Source organism: Apodemus sylvaticus, chromosome 12 (assembly GCF_947179515.1).
Source record: "Apodemus sylvaticus chromosome 12, mApoSyl1.1, whole genome shotgun sequence".
Classification (NCBI taxonomy): Eukaryota; Metazoa; Chordata; class Mammalia; order Rodentia; family Muridae; genus Apodemus; species Apodemus sylvaticus.
Genome location: NC_067483.1, coordinates 42978332 through 42993849, shown reverse-complemented (window position 1 = coordinate 42993849; position 15518 = coordinate 42978332). Strand labels below are relative to the sequence as shown.

Genomic DNA, 15518 nt, shown 5'->3' with positions numbered 1-15518 from the left:
GGTCAGTGCTCTTACCCACTGAGCCATCTCTCCAGCCCTAATTTTTTTTTCTTTTTTTTTTTATTCGATATAATTTATTTACATTTCAAATGATTTCCCTTTTCTAGCCCCCCCACTCCCCGAAAGTCCCGTAAGCCCCCTTCTCTTCCCCTGTCCTCCCACCCACCCCCTAATTTTTTTTTTTAAGATAGGGTTTCTCTGTGTAGCCCTGGCTGTCCTGAACTTGATCTATAGACCAGGTTGGCCTTGAATTTAGGGATCTTCCCGTGAGCACTGGAATCAAAGGCATAGTCTCTGCACCCAGCTGACTTTTTACAGTCTTATCAATAATCTGTGACTATCTCAACCGCAGTCACCTTTACAGAAATATCCCACCACGCCTTCACAATCAGCTGTGCAATGCCTCTGCGTGCATGAGCACTATGCACCAAATGCAGAAGCTGTTGATGACTGCCATTCTGGAACATTCTCACAAGAGCTGGTATGGCTCTCCTGAAAGGAAAGAGACATTCCCAGCCACTACAAATCAAAAACTTGAAAGGAGATTGCATCAGAGAATTAAATGACTCACTCAGCACCAACCTCCCTCTGCCCCTGGCCACATTAGGTCCAGGCCTCTCTCTGTAGCTTTGACTGGCCTGGACCTTGCTGTGTAAACCAGGCTGGTTTCGAATTCAAAGATCCACCTGCCTCTTCCTTCCAAATGTGGGATTAAAGATGTGCACAATCATGCCTGGCTCAGTTTCTAAAAGATATACATATATATAATGGAGATATATATATATATATGTGTATGTGTTGTGTGTGTGTGTGTATAAAATAGATTTAATTTTGTATTCTATTATAAAAATAACCAGTATAATTACAATTAAGCCTAAACACTGGTGGGCTGGAGATGTGACTCAATGGTACAGCACCTACCTAGTACACACATGGGGCCTTGGGTTCAATTCCCCGTATCAAGAGAAAATGCCAATGACTTTAAAGACACTGGCTTTCTAAAAGCAGAGATTCTTAAAGACACACCATGACATGGAATTGTCTCGGCCTGAGAGCTAACGCGCCAAACATACCTTTTGCTGAAAGGCCTCACGCGCACCGCCACTGTCACCTGACTATTTTCTACTTTTAAGGAGCCTGGTTCTGTGAAGGTATTCTGAGCTGTGCTTTTTTCTTCTGGAGGGAGCGTATCTTCTTGTGAGCTTTCCCTTTTATTTGCAAAAAGAGAACTTTTTAGCCTTGGTTTGACTCGAGGGCTCGCAATCCTGTGTTTAAGGGTGGATAAAGCTGGGCTTTTAGGTGGAGGCAGGTCACGCCTTGGTGTCGATCTGTGTTCTGGAACACGCTTCACCGGGGTGCTTGTTTCTGAGACTAAGCCTCTGAGTACACTGATGTGGTTTGCAATGTCCCTGCCATTGTTTCTCAGTGTGGATAAAGCTGGGCTTTTAGGTGGAGGCAGGTCACGCCTTGGTGCCAATCTGTGTTCTAAAACACACTTCGCCGGGGTCCTTGCCCCTGAACTTCCAAACGTACTGCCATGTTTTGCGGTGTCCTTGCCAGCATTTCCATGGTGTGAGTTTCCTCCTCCTGACCCTTGGGTATCTGGCTTGCTCTCAGGCGGTTTCACCACGGAGAGTCCTGATCTCACAGCTTCCCTCTGACGCTGGGAGCCAACGGGTGCTCTACTATCTGGCTTCTTAACTGTCACCTTTTCGTTAGCGGCACTGAGGGCAGGACATGGGTCTTTGCAGTCCGTCAACCAGGTGTCATTTGAGTCTTTCACAGAAACTCCAGACGACAGGTCACGGGTGTCATTATTTACAAGCTTTGTGCCTGTCCTTGCTTCCCGTGAAGCAGAGGTACTTCCTGGGTCACCGCCCACCGGAGTCAACGTCTCCCGCTTTTCCACACAGTCTGCTCTAGCATGCCGACGTTGTAACCTAAGACTTGCGTCTGCTGCTCTTCTACTAGTGTCTCCCAACTCACTACCAAGTGAAGACGATTCTTTGTTCCAAGAAGTCCTTCTCTGAAGGGTCAGTCTCCCGGGGTCGGGGGTGACGGGCGGCTCTCTTGTTTTTTTACAGGCGGAGATGACATAAGTGCTATTTATGTCTATGGTTTTACTTCTGGCATTCGCTAACGGATCGTGATTTTCACACTCGGACACTTCTGACTTCAAGTGCAGCTCCAGTCGGCTGTTGTGGATGAAGCCGCTCGACGCTGAAATCTTCTGTGAAGAAGAAACCTCCAAGCTACCGATGTTGTGTCTGCTATGCGAAGTGTGGACTGACATCTTGGCAGCTAGCTATTTTAAAAAGGGTGTGAAGACTCTAAGCACTTCAGACCCTTGTTGGAGTGCTGGGCATTTGTGCTTTTCAGTTTCCAAAAATATATATATATATTTGACCGACTACAAAAAAAAAAAGAAAAAAAATGGTTACTACAAACTTTAAAGAGATCCTCCTACTATAGAAGCAAGCTGTCAGAGGATGCATTAGACTAAATCGCCATCTCCACTTCCCTCTGCATCTCCACACAGCACCCTACAATCTCTACCCTCAAAGGACTTCACTTGTTATTCAACAAATATCTACTGAGGGTTCCATTATGGGCCAGGCACCCGCAGACACTGCATGCACACTTCAAAGACAAGAACTCCCATCCTTATTTCCTTAGCGTAGAAGGAGCTTACAGGTGACCTTTATCTCAACAAATGAAGTGATTTAAGAAACTTCAACACCCGTCAGCACCCGAGTACGTCAGCATCCTTAATTGCCCCCAGCTTGGAATCTAATCAGTCAGTCTACAGCAAAGACGGTTTCTGAATACTTGTCAGTGTACGCTAAATACAAGAATGCCTACAAAGGAGGTTACCACGGTGTCACAAGGGAGGCACAGACAATACACACTACAAACTGCGTGTGTAGCCAGGTGCAACAGTCCCTGTGATCCCAGCTTTAGGGAGGCTGGGGGTTCGGGGGTGGGGAATGGAACTTTCAAGGCCAGTCTGACCCTGTCATCAATGCCCACTCTCCCCTCAAGTTAGACAACTAGATTATCTGTCTCTTCTCCGTTACACAACAAACTAGACAGGCATGTGTTTACATACATATAGGTGAATACAGGCCAATAATATCTACCAGGCATTATTTAAAACAGAACAGTGCAAAAGCCACTCTTCATCATGCTCCTTAAATGGACGTAAACAACTCTTTAAAATTGAATTCCCCAGTCTACCTTACAAAATGGCACTGAATAAAACTATTTCGGCCTTGTTACAATCAAGGAACAAATTACCAGAAGCTCATATTTTAAGGTTTGACATAAGAGGCATCCTAGGGGGGGGGGGGGAAGAGAGAGTAAGAGAGAAAGAGAGAGAGAGAGAGAGAGAGAGAGAGAGATCCAAGTATAAGCATCTCCCGCTAAACTTTCAATGAAAAGAAGCCGCCCATTACGAGGTGAAATTAAGGACAACATAGAGCCATTTGCTCTTTGTACGAATCACCACGATTTTTGTTTGTAGAGTTTCGGCCACCAGATCTCCAAGAGGATTGGAAGGAAGGCAAGGGAAGTCGGTCACGACCACTGGCCGAGGTTCCTGGCGACTATGGCAGTCACGCCAGGCAGTGACAGTGTACCTGGACCCCTCCGAGTCCGCCGCTCCACGCTCCGCGGCGCTGCCCTCGGCTTCCTGGTGGACAGAGCGGCCCCGCGCCCCTCGCCCGGGACCCTCGGACAGAAGCCGAGCCGCACCACCCACCCACGCACCCCGGCCTGCTGGGCAAACACCGCAACGCTCCCAGCCCACCGGCTCGCTGGGCGAGCAACCTCAGCGCTCTCAGCTCAGAGGCGCTCTCCACTCCCCAGACCCTCAGCACTCACGATTCCCGGAGCAGGCTCCCGCGGCAGCAGCAATTTGAATGCGCGCCTCGCTTCCTGATTGGTTGCTGCGCTCAGCGTCAAGCACCGCGCCTTCATTCCTCCCCACCTCCGGAAGTGCAGCTTCTACAGCGAGACACGCCCCGCCCCATCTCCCAGGTGACGGCCCGCCCCTCCTCTGGGCGGAATTGGAGCTCAGAGCTCGGAGCTGGGCGGCGCCACCAAAAGGGGCGGGCACTCACCTGAAGGGTTTAAAGAAGAAGCAACCGCGGCTCATCTATCCAACCCTTTACACGAAGATTTATTGTGAATGACCATGTGTCCCCACGTTAATTATAATACCATTTCGGTATTTCATTCTCAAGTCGTTGCCTGATGTCGTGGACTAACTGTTTAGATGAATTAAATTTTTTAGCCCTGAATATTTTATGAAGTATTAATGTTATGGCAGTCTGTTAATAAACTTGAGAATGATCTGACCAGTAGCAAGTGGTGTGGCTGGTAGTCCGAAGCTGTTGCGGTAAATGTTACAACAATATTTTGAAACCTGAAAAAGGATAATTACTAAAACAACCAGCTCGATAGAATAATTCTAGCCAAATATTTCCCCAAACTGACAGTCTGGAGATAATGGAAATGTATTCCATAAGAGAGAAAATGAAGCCAGAAGTAACTTTAACTATATCAAAAGTTACACAATAAAGTAGTCAGTTTTTAAGATAATTTCATTCCTTGACAATTTCCTTCTGCTTTATGCATATGAATGTTTTGCTTGCATGTGTGTCTGTACACCGTGTGTGTGTGTGTCTATGTCTATGTGTGTGTGTGTGTGTATGTCTGTGTCAGTTTGTGTATGTCTGTGTCAGTGTGTGTGTGTCTGTGTGTCTGTGTGTTTGTGTGGTGTGTGTGTGTGGTGTGTGTATGGTGTGTGTGTGTGTGTGTGTGTGTGTGGTGTGTGTGTGTGTGTGGTGTGTGTGTGTGCTCCATGTGTGTGTGGGCTTGACATGAAGAAGGGTCTTGTGGCCCTGGTGTCTGACAGGAAATCCTCAGAACGCTAGCCACGCTTCCACTTTCCTCTGTTTACGTTTGAATTCCATGATTTAATTCCACAGGGTTATATTCTACAGGCCCCCTGCAGACACCTCTAGCTCAGAGGAGATAGATTTGGATGTTTTGGTCTTTTCACTGAGACAGCCTTTTCTCTGAAGATCCTGTCCCAAGCTGGCTAGCAGGGCACTCACGTAGCCTTGGAGTGACTCATGTTCTTTATCTGGAAATTGCAGATGAGAAAGCTACCCATCCTAAAGAGTCCTAATGAGGATTAAGTTAGTTAATGTATGCTTAGCATAGAGCCAGGTACAGGATTAACGCTCACCAAAGGTTAGCGCTTAAATCGTATGGCCTAATGTAACTCTCTAAATTGCTAAAACCCGTATTCAAGGCCAGTAGTGCAGTTTGGGGCTCTCTAATGATGATGACATATTTATGAAACATGAGGATTATAATCTTAAGCCCTAGAAATAAACAATGAGAAATTGTTACGTCCTTCTATAATGGACTCGTTGTGGTCTGTTAAAACAGAACAAGAAAATCCTGCTGGATGCTACTGGTTTGTTTTGCTCATATGAAATTACATTTTTAAGAAACACAGGCCATGTGCATGCTTCTTTGAAGGGGAAAAAATGAAATATTTGGCCAGTCCAAGGTGGGTAGGATAACAGTTGAAACTTCCCAGCTCACCTCAAGCCTGGGTCCTCCCACCTGACGTGGGGACATGACACAGTTCACCAACATTCAAAAGACCCTGGCAGGTTGGAGGGATATTTGTCCTGTGACCAGCAGAGCGGCTGTTCACAAGGCCCTGCGTTTTCAAGTTTGATTACAGACAGAACTGTGGCCCATTGTACCCCTGTCACAGGTGGCCGCAGGGGTGGCAGCAACAGCGGTGGCTGCTTCTATCCGGATTTGATGTTTGTTTCATAGTCATAGACAATTCTGCGGTCGCTGGGAGGGGAGCGAGGGATAGAGAGACCTGGAGAGTCGTGGGAAGAGAGGGAGGTCGTGCGCTGTGAGCACCTGGTCAGGGTGTTCCTCCCACCTATTTCTACAAGGATCCACCTGGAAGCCAAGAAAAACACAAACTAGAAGTGTTCGAGTTGTCCACCCTAGCTGGTGGTGGTCTTCCTCTTGGGTGTAAGCTGCCCCACGGCCACATGTTCATGCCTTTCCACCGTCTCCACGACTACGTGCGTGTTTGCATTCCAGCCGCCCACGCTTGGCAGTACAGCAGGAAACCGGGGAACTGATCATGTTCCCGTTGGCATTCGTGCTGGATAAGTTGGAAGAACTTGTCTGCTTCGGGATTTCTCCCTGTAGATGCCTTTGCTGCCAGTGCTGCTGTGGCCCACGGAGGCGCCACCCTCGCAAATAAAGCCTGGAATAATTCTGTGAAAATGGGACGTTTATAAACTAGTTCTTTCTCATCAGTACTCACCAGGGAAGTGTCTGCTATTTTTGGTGCTTTGTCAGCACACAGCTCAGGAGTAGCAGTCAACAGTCAGTGTCTATGATTGAAGAGGGCTGGGGTGCAGGCAGCAGGCACCTTCAAGCAGTGGTGGCATATGTTAAGCCAATTCTTTTTATGATATATATGTATATATATATATATATATATATATATATATATATGTATATGTATATGCATATGTATATGTATATACACATGCATACACATGTGCATTATATATAATACATGCAAATTATTAAACATATATGATATCAATATATTACATATTATATAATAAATATGTAACATATTTATAACATATTTAATATATTGCTATATGATATAATGATATAATGATATATAATATTGTACATTATATTATACATTATCATACAACTATATATACATATATGTATTAAATATATAATATATTTACATAAATATAACATATAATTAATAGATATTTGTATATCTTATTTAATATCACATATACTAACTAATATATAATTTATAATTATATATGTTTGCTATATGTAATATATACAAATATATTACATGTATTTATATATAATATGTATTTTATAATATATAATGTATAATATAATTTTATATAAGTTATATATTATATATTCTATTTGTATATGATAGTCCTTTGAACTCATACTTCTCCTGCCTCAGACTCTTGAGTTCTGGGATTCTGGATGTGTATCACCAAACTTAAATTAGTACATACTATATCAGTGAAAGTCAATGATTACTAGAAAACCAAATTGCAAGACATGCATGATATATTTTTTTAAATATGGTATTTTCATAAATCTGAGCATAGTTACATGTTTTGATTGTATATAGCTAATTCTTGGGGATTTTTGAGAATAAATTAGAATATAAATTAAATGGATAAATACATGAACTTTAGCACATTGCATGGATCATAAGAGCCCATCAACAACCACTAATCAACTACTCCCGTCTCCAGGCGCTAAGATAATAATCCCACTAATACATTTCCCTTAGCTTTCTGCCCCAGCTGCAAAGTAGCCTTTCTTTAAGTCCTTAGCTAGTCCTCCCCTCAGAGTCACAGGTACCCTGTTCCCTGGGGCCACCCTGTACCTGTGTCCTGTCCCCATCTCCCCAGGGACCTCCCACATCAGTTCTTCCCCTGCGGTCCCTCCAGCTTTGACATCTTTCCTGTTAAAACTGTAAGCCGGTTTCCAGCTGCACCAGCTATTTCTTGATTACCTCACCAGGCCTTCTTTAGGGCGGGGTGCCCGGGCCTCGAGATAATGGGACACTGTGGACGGATGTGCAAGAGGCTTGGCCAGGGGCTTGGCCAGTGGAAGGGATTCTTCAGTCCAGACAAGGGAACACTGAGTGAAGCCAAGGTTGCCACCAAGAGGCAGGCTGAGGGCCCTGGGCCCCAGACAGCTGGGATCTAGTGGGCAGAAGCCCAGAACTAGCAGAGAGGAACTGAGGTGCAAATAATGGGTACAAATCTGAGACATTTTCCAGGAACACCAAGATTCTGTCCACAGCTGTCATCCTGGATGCTGACCTTGGGGTATGTATTTGGGTCAAGGACATGATAGGGACAAGACACAGCTCTCTTCAAATTTTTGGAAAGCCTTCTGTGGTGGTTTGAAAGAACATGGCTCCCATAGGCCCATAAGCGAGCTGCACCCTTAGGAGGTGTGGCCTTGTTGGAGTAGGTTTGGTGTTGTCCGAGGAAGTGCGTCACTGGGGGTGGGCTTTGAAGTCTCAGATGCTCCCGCTAGGCTCACTGTGTTTTGCTCATCCTGCTGCCTGCTAATGCCTGTTGTAAAGCCTTCAGCTACCTTCCCATCGCCATGTCTGCCAGCATACCACCATTTCCCACCATGATGATAATGGACTAAACCTCTGAACTCCAAGCCAGCCCCAGTACAATGGTTTCCTTCAGAGGAGTTGCCTTGGTCATGGTGTCTCTTCACAGCAATGAGAGCCTCACCATAGCACCTTCTCTGTTTTCTGTCATGCCGGGGCTAGCTAACTTCTACTCCTGTCAGTGAGAGGAAAGAGGGGTAAAGTTCTCACCTGTGAGTGAGAACTTCAGCATTGTTAGGGTTCTGCTCTACCAACTGAAGATGCACCCCGTTAATGTCTCCAGAGCTATTCTGCTAACTCCCATCAAATCTGCCCACTGGGATGGCCTCTCTGTGATGACCTCTGTGGCATTCAGTGCCTTCCTCTGCCGTTTTCTGAAGTATCTTCTCAGGTCCTGGTCTCCCACACCTCTACCAAGGGCTCATGTCACTGCCTTCCTCAAAAGAGGAAGACTCTGGGACTAAAGAGAAAGACAATTTTGAAGTTTTTTTTTTTTTCCTAGAAGAATTGAGTTTAAACTGCTCCTGTAGATAGATATTCATTTGGATATAGTGACTAATTAATTAAAGACCACACCCTAGGGATGAAAGGATGGTGGAAGAGACTGGGATCTCTCACAACAGGAAGATCTGTTTCGAGTTCTCAACAACCTATTCTCTGACCTTTTAAAAACATAAAAGCACGTGTCTGCCTCCCTCCCCCCACCCAGACAGGGTTTCACAGTGTAACCAGTCCCGGATGTCCTGAACTCAAATTGTAAACTAGGTTGGCCTTGAACTCACAGAAATTCTCCTGCCTGTGCCTCCCAAGTGCTGGAATTAAAACCGTGCACCACGGCCAGCTACATATCTGATTTTCAAAAGCCTCTTAGGTAATTTTTTTTTTACATGCACACATACACACGTATATATATATGCTTCCCAATATAACTAATTTAAATTCCATTATTTACAGGATAAATAAAACTTGGCATCCCATGATCACTGTCCCCATTTCCTCCAATGCAGCTACCCCTGACACCCAGCTCACATTTTATTTCAGTCACTTGGAAGTGGCACAGTGTTCTGAGTATGGTATCTGAATGAGCTTCTTGTCAGGTAGCAGAAATACTCACCCTACTTCTGTCCTCCCTGCAAAAACTTCCGCTCAGGCCATACAGGTTTTAGGAACTGGGCTGACAACAGAAAAAACTCTTTTAACTTAGGCAAAAATCCTGTCCAAACAGGCATGCTGAAGCACCCCGTAATCCCAGAACTCTGGAAATAGGTGCAGGAGATTTCTGTAAAGTTCAACGCCAACCCTGATCTAGACCTATCTTGTCTCAACCAAGTGGACAAAAAAAAAAAAAAAAAAAAAAAAAAAAAAAAAAACCAACCAAACAAACAAACAAACAAACAAACAAACAAACAAAAAAAAAAACCAAAAAAAACCTGCATAGAACCCCAAAATAAAAGGAAGTAATTTTCAAAAACTCCACCAGAGGGCGCCAAACTGAAAGGAACCATGGAGCCTAGGGGCGGACCCGCACAGGAACCTAGCTAGATTAACTTGCCTTCGTCTCTTAAGACACAAATTTGTCATAATTGAGTCCATTTCACAGTTTTATTTTCAGTGCTGGAGATCAAATCCAAGTCGTTACTCATGCTATTCACGGGCTCTACCCCAAAGCTTGCCTTTTTGAAAGAGGGTCTCACTGCTTAAACTGGCCTTAAGTTCTGTGCTTCCCAGGCTGACTGGTACGCATCTCAAGATCCTTCTGCCTCGGCCTCCTGAAGTGCCCCCTTTGTAGGCATCAGTCCACACTGTCCTTCTCAGTCCATCACAAAAGGTCCATTAGAATGATGGATTGCAAATCGTAAGGTCCGCAGCTTCTGGAGGGAACTTAGCAGCATTAAGCAAGATTACCGCCTAACGTAATTGCTTCTTTTAAAATCACCAGGAGTCCTGCTAAATGATCTAGATGGCCCCATTAAGAAATCACAGCAGAACTCACAAAGACCTCATTAAACTGGGTGTGGTGGTACTTGCTTAAAGTGCCAACCTTCGGGAAGCTGAGACAGGGGAACTGCTGTAAGTTCTGACCAGCCTGGGCTGCAGAATGAGACCCGGTCTACAATAGACCTTCTTACTAGAGTTTCCCTCACCTAGGAAACACATGCCTGGATTAATGACCGTACTTAGTAAAAACCGAGTCCCTTCCTGGTACACTGCCAAAAGTCCCCCTGCAGTGGAGGGAGGAGTATTTGATAACATTGTCCTGTAGTTATAACAGGCTGAGCCGCTTCACATTGTCCTGCAGATGTGACAGGCTGAGCCGCTTCACATAGAACTCACCTGGCACCTTAGGCCTGTCAACTAGGGCACCAAATGTCACTTCTGTAGTCCTCATCCCTGCCTGGAACAGATGTTTTCCCAGACTTTCTGGATCGCAGGTCCCTGGGGCAAAGAAGTCAAACTGGTGCACATAAAGATGTGTTGAGAACTGTTAGCTGAGTTTTCTGGTGGTGGGGCAGCTTGGAATTGTTTGCCATAACACACTTGTCCCTTTTGGCCTGGTCTGGTGGATGAAGGCTTTATTTTGGTTTTTTTTTCTGAAACGCGATCTCACTCTGTAGCCCGGGCTGGTCAGAACTTGTGGCAATTCGCCTGTCTCAGCTTCCCTAATGTTGGAATTACAAGCACGTAGCCACCACACCCAGTTTAATGAGGCCTTTGTGAATTCAGTGTGATTTCTTAGCGAGGCAATCTAAGTCTTTTAGCAGGACTCCCAGGGATTTTTAAAAGAAGCAATTATGTTAGGTAGTAATCCTTTTTAAGACATAAATAAAAGAACTCGGGGATTAGTAATTGTTACAGAATGCTCTTTTGCTCTTTGAGTCATGTTTATGTTATTTTAGAGACCATCAGTAAGGTATACATATTTTTAAACTTTGCTCTTTTTTATTTTAAAGATGTATTTATTTATTTATGTATTTATTGTATGTACACTGTAGCTGTCTTCAGACAGCACCAGAAGAGGGTGTCAGATCCCATTACAGATGGTTGTGAGCCACCATGAGGTTGTTGGGATTTGAACTCAAGACCTCAGGTAGAGCAGTCAGTGTTCTTAACCTCTGAGCCATCTCACCAGCTCCAATTTATTCTTCTGATACATTACATCCCAACCACAGTTTCCCCTCCCCCCACGGCTTTCCTTTGTTGCTGTTTGTTTGACCGATGGTTTGTTTTTGAGACAAACTTGCTTGTCCTGGAACTTGCTCTGTAGAGCAGGCTGGCCTAGAACTCAGAGATCCACCTGCTCATACCTCCTGAGTGCTGAGAGCAAAGGCCTGCACCACCACGGCCATCCACCCAATTAGCAAGATTTAAAAAGTATGGTTAGCCGGGCGGTGGTGGCGCACACCTATAATCCCAGCACTCTGGGAGGCAGAGGCAGGCAGATTTCTACAGGGCTACACAGAGAAACCCTGTCTTGAAAAAACCAAATCCAAAAAACAAACAAAACAAAAGACCCTAGACACACCAGATCTCATTATAGATGGTTGTGAGCCACCATGTAGTTTCTGGGAATTGAACTCATGACCTCTGGAAGAACAGTCAGTGACCTTAACCACTGAGCCATCTCTCCAGCTCCCCTCTCCCAGGTTTCTAAGGACCAGCTGAGAGCTTTCGGCCGGCACCTTCTCCTCACACGCTTTTTGGGTGTGTCCAGGACCATGTCGGACATTCTGTTGAGGATGCCGCTGACCATTAGAAGTGGCACCATTTGTGTGAAGCGACACACCCTGAGTCAGTGCCCCGGCCAACAGATGTAGAAGGAAGCCTCAGATGATTTCAATAAGGGCATAAGCCGTTCCACTGTCCCTTCTATAGTTTGTGATCTAATTTCTTTATTGGCGAAACCCTTGTCTCAAATGCCGGAAAGCACGTGCAATGACACATACTTTATTGTGTTTATAATCTTGGGGTTTGAATTGTATGTTCACATGTCTATTTTCTCATTTAGGAAACAGCGTGAAAGGGACTCTGTCCAGCAATTTCTCCTCCCACTAGTGCTTGTAAAAGGACAGCTGCCAAATGCGAGCCACCTGCGTAGCAAGAACTGGGCATCGTGTCAGCTCTTTCAGAGGGGAAAACAGGATGTTTCTTCAAACTTCCAGCTTGGCGAATAACTCTGCATCTACCCATAAGCCTTTTCCCATTTACAGAAGGGTTGTTTGTTTGTTTGTTTGTTTGTTTTTATTTATCTATTTATCTATCTAGACCATAGTCAGTTCTCTGACTCACCCAGACAAGAAAGAAGTCCCCATGGCAGTGTAAGATGCAACAGAGAGCTCTGTGTTCTCTCAGCCGTCCCGTTCTCTCTCTTCCCTCCAGCCCACAAAGATGAATACGGGATGACACTTGTGTCTTGGATGGTGAACAGCGTCTTCAGAAGCCATGGTGTAGGTTTAGATGAACTGCGAGGGCTTCTCTCAGTTCATATAGTCCAGCCAAAGAATCGGTCTCTTCACTGTGCCCTCCGGCTCTCCCAGCTGTGTTTCTTGGGAGTTATTAAGTGTCACAAGTACCCACTGATCTCGGACTGCCACGCTGACCAACAGCTGGCCTGAGGGGTGTGGGTCACACTCCAGAGAAAGGAAAATGAATCAAGCATTCGGCTTACCAGGTGTAGTGTCTGTGCCCCCGCCCCCAGCACCGCCCCCACACAAGTTCACGAGAGGAGAGCATGCCATTGCTATTCTTTAAAGTATAGAACAAGGCTGTCCATGAAAACACGAGCTACAAGCTCACAGCATCTGTATTAAGAGAAAAAGAAAGAAAGCCATCCATTCTAAAACATAATTTAACCCAATAGGTCAGAAATAATCATCTCAATGCACGGTCAACATGCATTTTCTCCTCCTTCTCCTTATCTTCCTCTTCATCTTTTTCCTCTTGTTGCAAATGAAATAAAAGCTAGATCTGGGGTCATGGGTTCACAGTGTATGTAACCAATCATAAGACAATCCAGGGGCAGAATTCCAGATTCCAGTGTCCCTCCGACTCATCCCTCTTGGTCTTCCTATCCCTCTGCCCAGGTACTTGCTGGCCTTAGGTAGTGGAGATCTGTCTGTGGTTTAAAGCTACTTCAATAGCAGGACATTACAGTCCACCATGGTTCTACAATATCTAGCTCTCAGATACCACACCCAGCCCAAGCCATGCATGTGACATGTGCCTGAAAGCCCAGACCTGGGACTTGGAGGTGAGAGGAAACAAGTTCAAGGTCTTCCTTTGCTGAATAGTGAGTTTGAAGGCAGTCTGGGATGTCCCAGACTCTCCACTTCCTAATAGTCTCAGCTCAAACCCCTTGCACTCTCCCTGTGATTAATCCAAAAGCCTTATACCAAACATACACTGGAGACAAGTGACAAACTTGTACAGGAGTCAAGACAAAGTATAAAAAGAACTAGAGGGCGTCTATGCAGTCAGTATTCATGAGCCTCAAGCCAAAGAGGGCTTCTTTTGTATTGCAATCAGGAAGAGGTGGATAATGCAGAATAGCGTGGGCAGACATAGGGGCATGTATCTCTCTAATGCCAGCTGGGCAGGCAGAGGCAGGAGGCCTTGAAATCTGAAGTCAGCCTGAGCTACACAGTGAGTTAGAAACATGTCTGCACTACAGAGTGAGATCTTGTCTCAATAAACACACACACACACACACACACACACACACACACACGCACGCGCACGCACACACACACCACGCGCACGCGCACACACACACAAACAGCCAGGCCGTGTTTCTGAACCCTCCTTCTTTCCCTTGCTCTCTCCTTAGCTGGATGCTGTTTCTGGGTAGCAAGTCTGAGAGTGTACACTGGTGCTAAATGAGTCCCATAAATTTACAGGGAAGCCTTGGCCTCCCTCATTCCACATGGAAATGAGGCAGCTCAACTCTGAAGGTATTACCACCGAGCCTAAGGGCTCCTTCCTCACTATTTTCTGCAAATCCTATTAGAACACCATTTAAGTGTACTATGGATTCTACCCTCGTGCGTGACCATACTCTTTGTGAGACAGAATTTCATCAGCCTCCGCTCTGCTCATTTTCCTAAACTGTTTAAATCTTTAGTGATCTGGCCCATTCCAGGAACAACGCAACTGAGACTTCTCATCAGAGCTTCATCTGTAAACTTAGCTTCCTCTCAGAGGACACAATGAGCACCATTCTCACGGTGTGAAAGGTGCTAGTATGGGATGGCTAGCCCGGCCCAGAGAAGACAGGATCTGCTTCTCTGCATGGCTGCTGTGGGGGCTGGGCCTGGCCCCTCTCAGGGACACTTCCTGGGTTCCTCCTATTCTGTGGCTTATTCTCCTTATTCTGAGGAGGGGGGTGGTTTTCACAGTTGGATAGCCGGCTCCTAAATCCAGCCTTCTACCCTGCTGTAAATGGGCATCAGTCCTGGCTGGAGTTTCTGTTGCCATTTCTAGGAAGGACGGAGGTTGTCATTGAGGAATGTCTGAGGCAGGGGTGTGGGTGTTCTCTCCCTACACTGTGTCACTTTGTGTGTGTGTGTGTGTGTGTGTGTGTGTGTGTGTGTGTGTGTGTGTGTGACCCTCCTTTCTGACCCATATACTTCTCATCAAACAGAATTTTCCTGCCTTCCATCATAGCTGGTGACCTGGTGACATTGCTGGAAGGGCCTGTTGCTGCAGGCTGGTGGTTTGGTTCCTGGTGTCACAAGCTGAGTATTTTAGCCACTCTCAGCTGCAGCGACTTGTGTCTAAGTTTGACCACAATGGTGGAGTCCGTTTAATGATAGAATGGCAAACTGGAATTCCAGATAAAGCCAGGCTTGGAGGAAAATGAGCAGACAATTATATGAAAATATAAGAAAACCCCCCCACACCCCCACACACATACGTGTGTATGTGTGAGTGTGTATGTGTGTGTATGTGTGAGTGTGTGTATGTGTGAGTGTGTGTGTATGTGTGAGTGTGTGAGTGTGTGTGTATGTGTGAATGTGTGAGTGTGTGTGTGTGTGTGTGTGTGTGTGTGTGTGTGTGTGTGAGTGTGTAGTGTGTAGAGCCACCAGGGACAGGGAGACCAGATAAGGAACTGACCTGATTGACATGAGAGGCAGACATGATACTGCAGGAGGGGCAGATGATTGCCGTCTGGCACTGAGACCACTGAACAGAAAGATAGCTCAGCATTTCAGGAGGGCTTTCAGCTCTGAGCTAGCCTGGGCATCCTGTTTTTCCAGAGGACTGGAGTTCGGTT

The 15518-nt window shown here is 45.7% G+C and overlaps 1 protein-coding gene across 2 annotated transcripts in view; it reads right to left on the bottom strand.

The window, feature by feature from the left end:
• Positions 1 to 3939, bottom strand: part of Kif14 (kinesin family member 14) — a 61770-nt gene extending 57831 nt beyond the window's left edge. Inside the window, exons 1-2 of one of the 2 annotated variants that reach the window (XM_052200002.1) lie at positions 3883 to 3939; positions 1074 to 2410 (exon numbers count right to left, since the gene is read on the bottom strand). In XM_052200002.1, the coding sequence (XP_052055962.1) occupies positions 1074 to 2293 (1220 nt within the window). In that variant the 5' untranslated portion in view covers positions 2294 to 2410; positions 3883 to 3939. Of the gene's footprint in view, positions 1 to 1073; positions 2411 to 3638 lie in introns of both variants that reach the window. The other variant, XM_052200001.1, reaches the window with a different exon arrangement.
• Positions 3940 to 15518: the final 11579 nt, after the last annotated feature.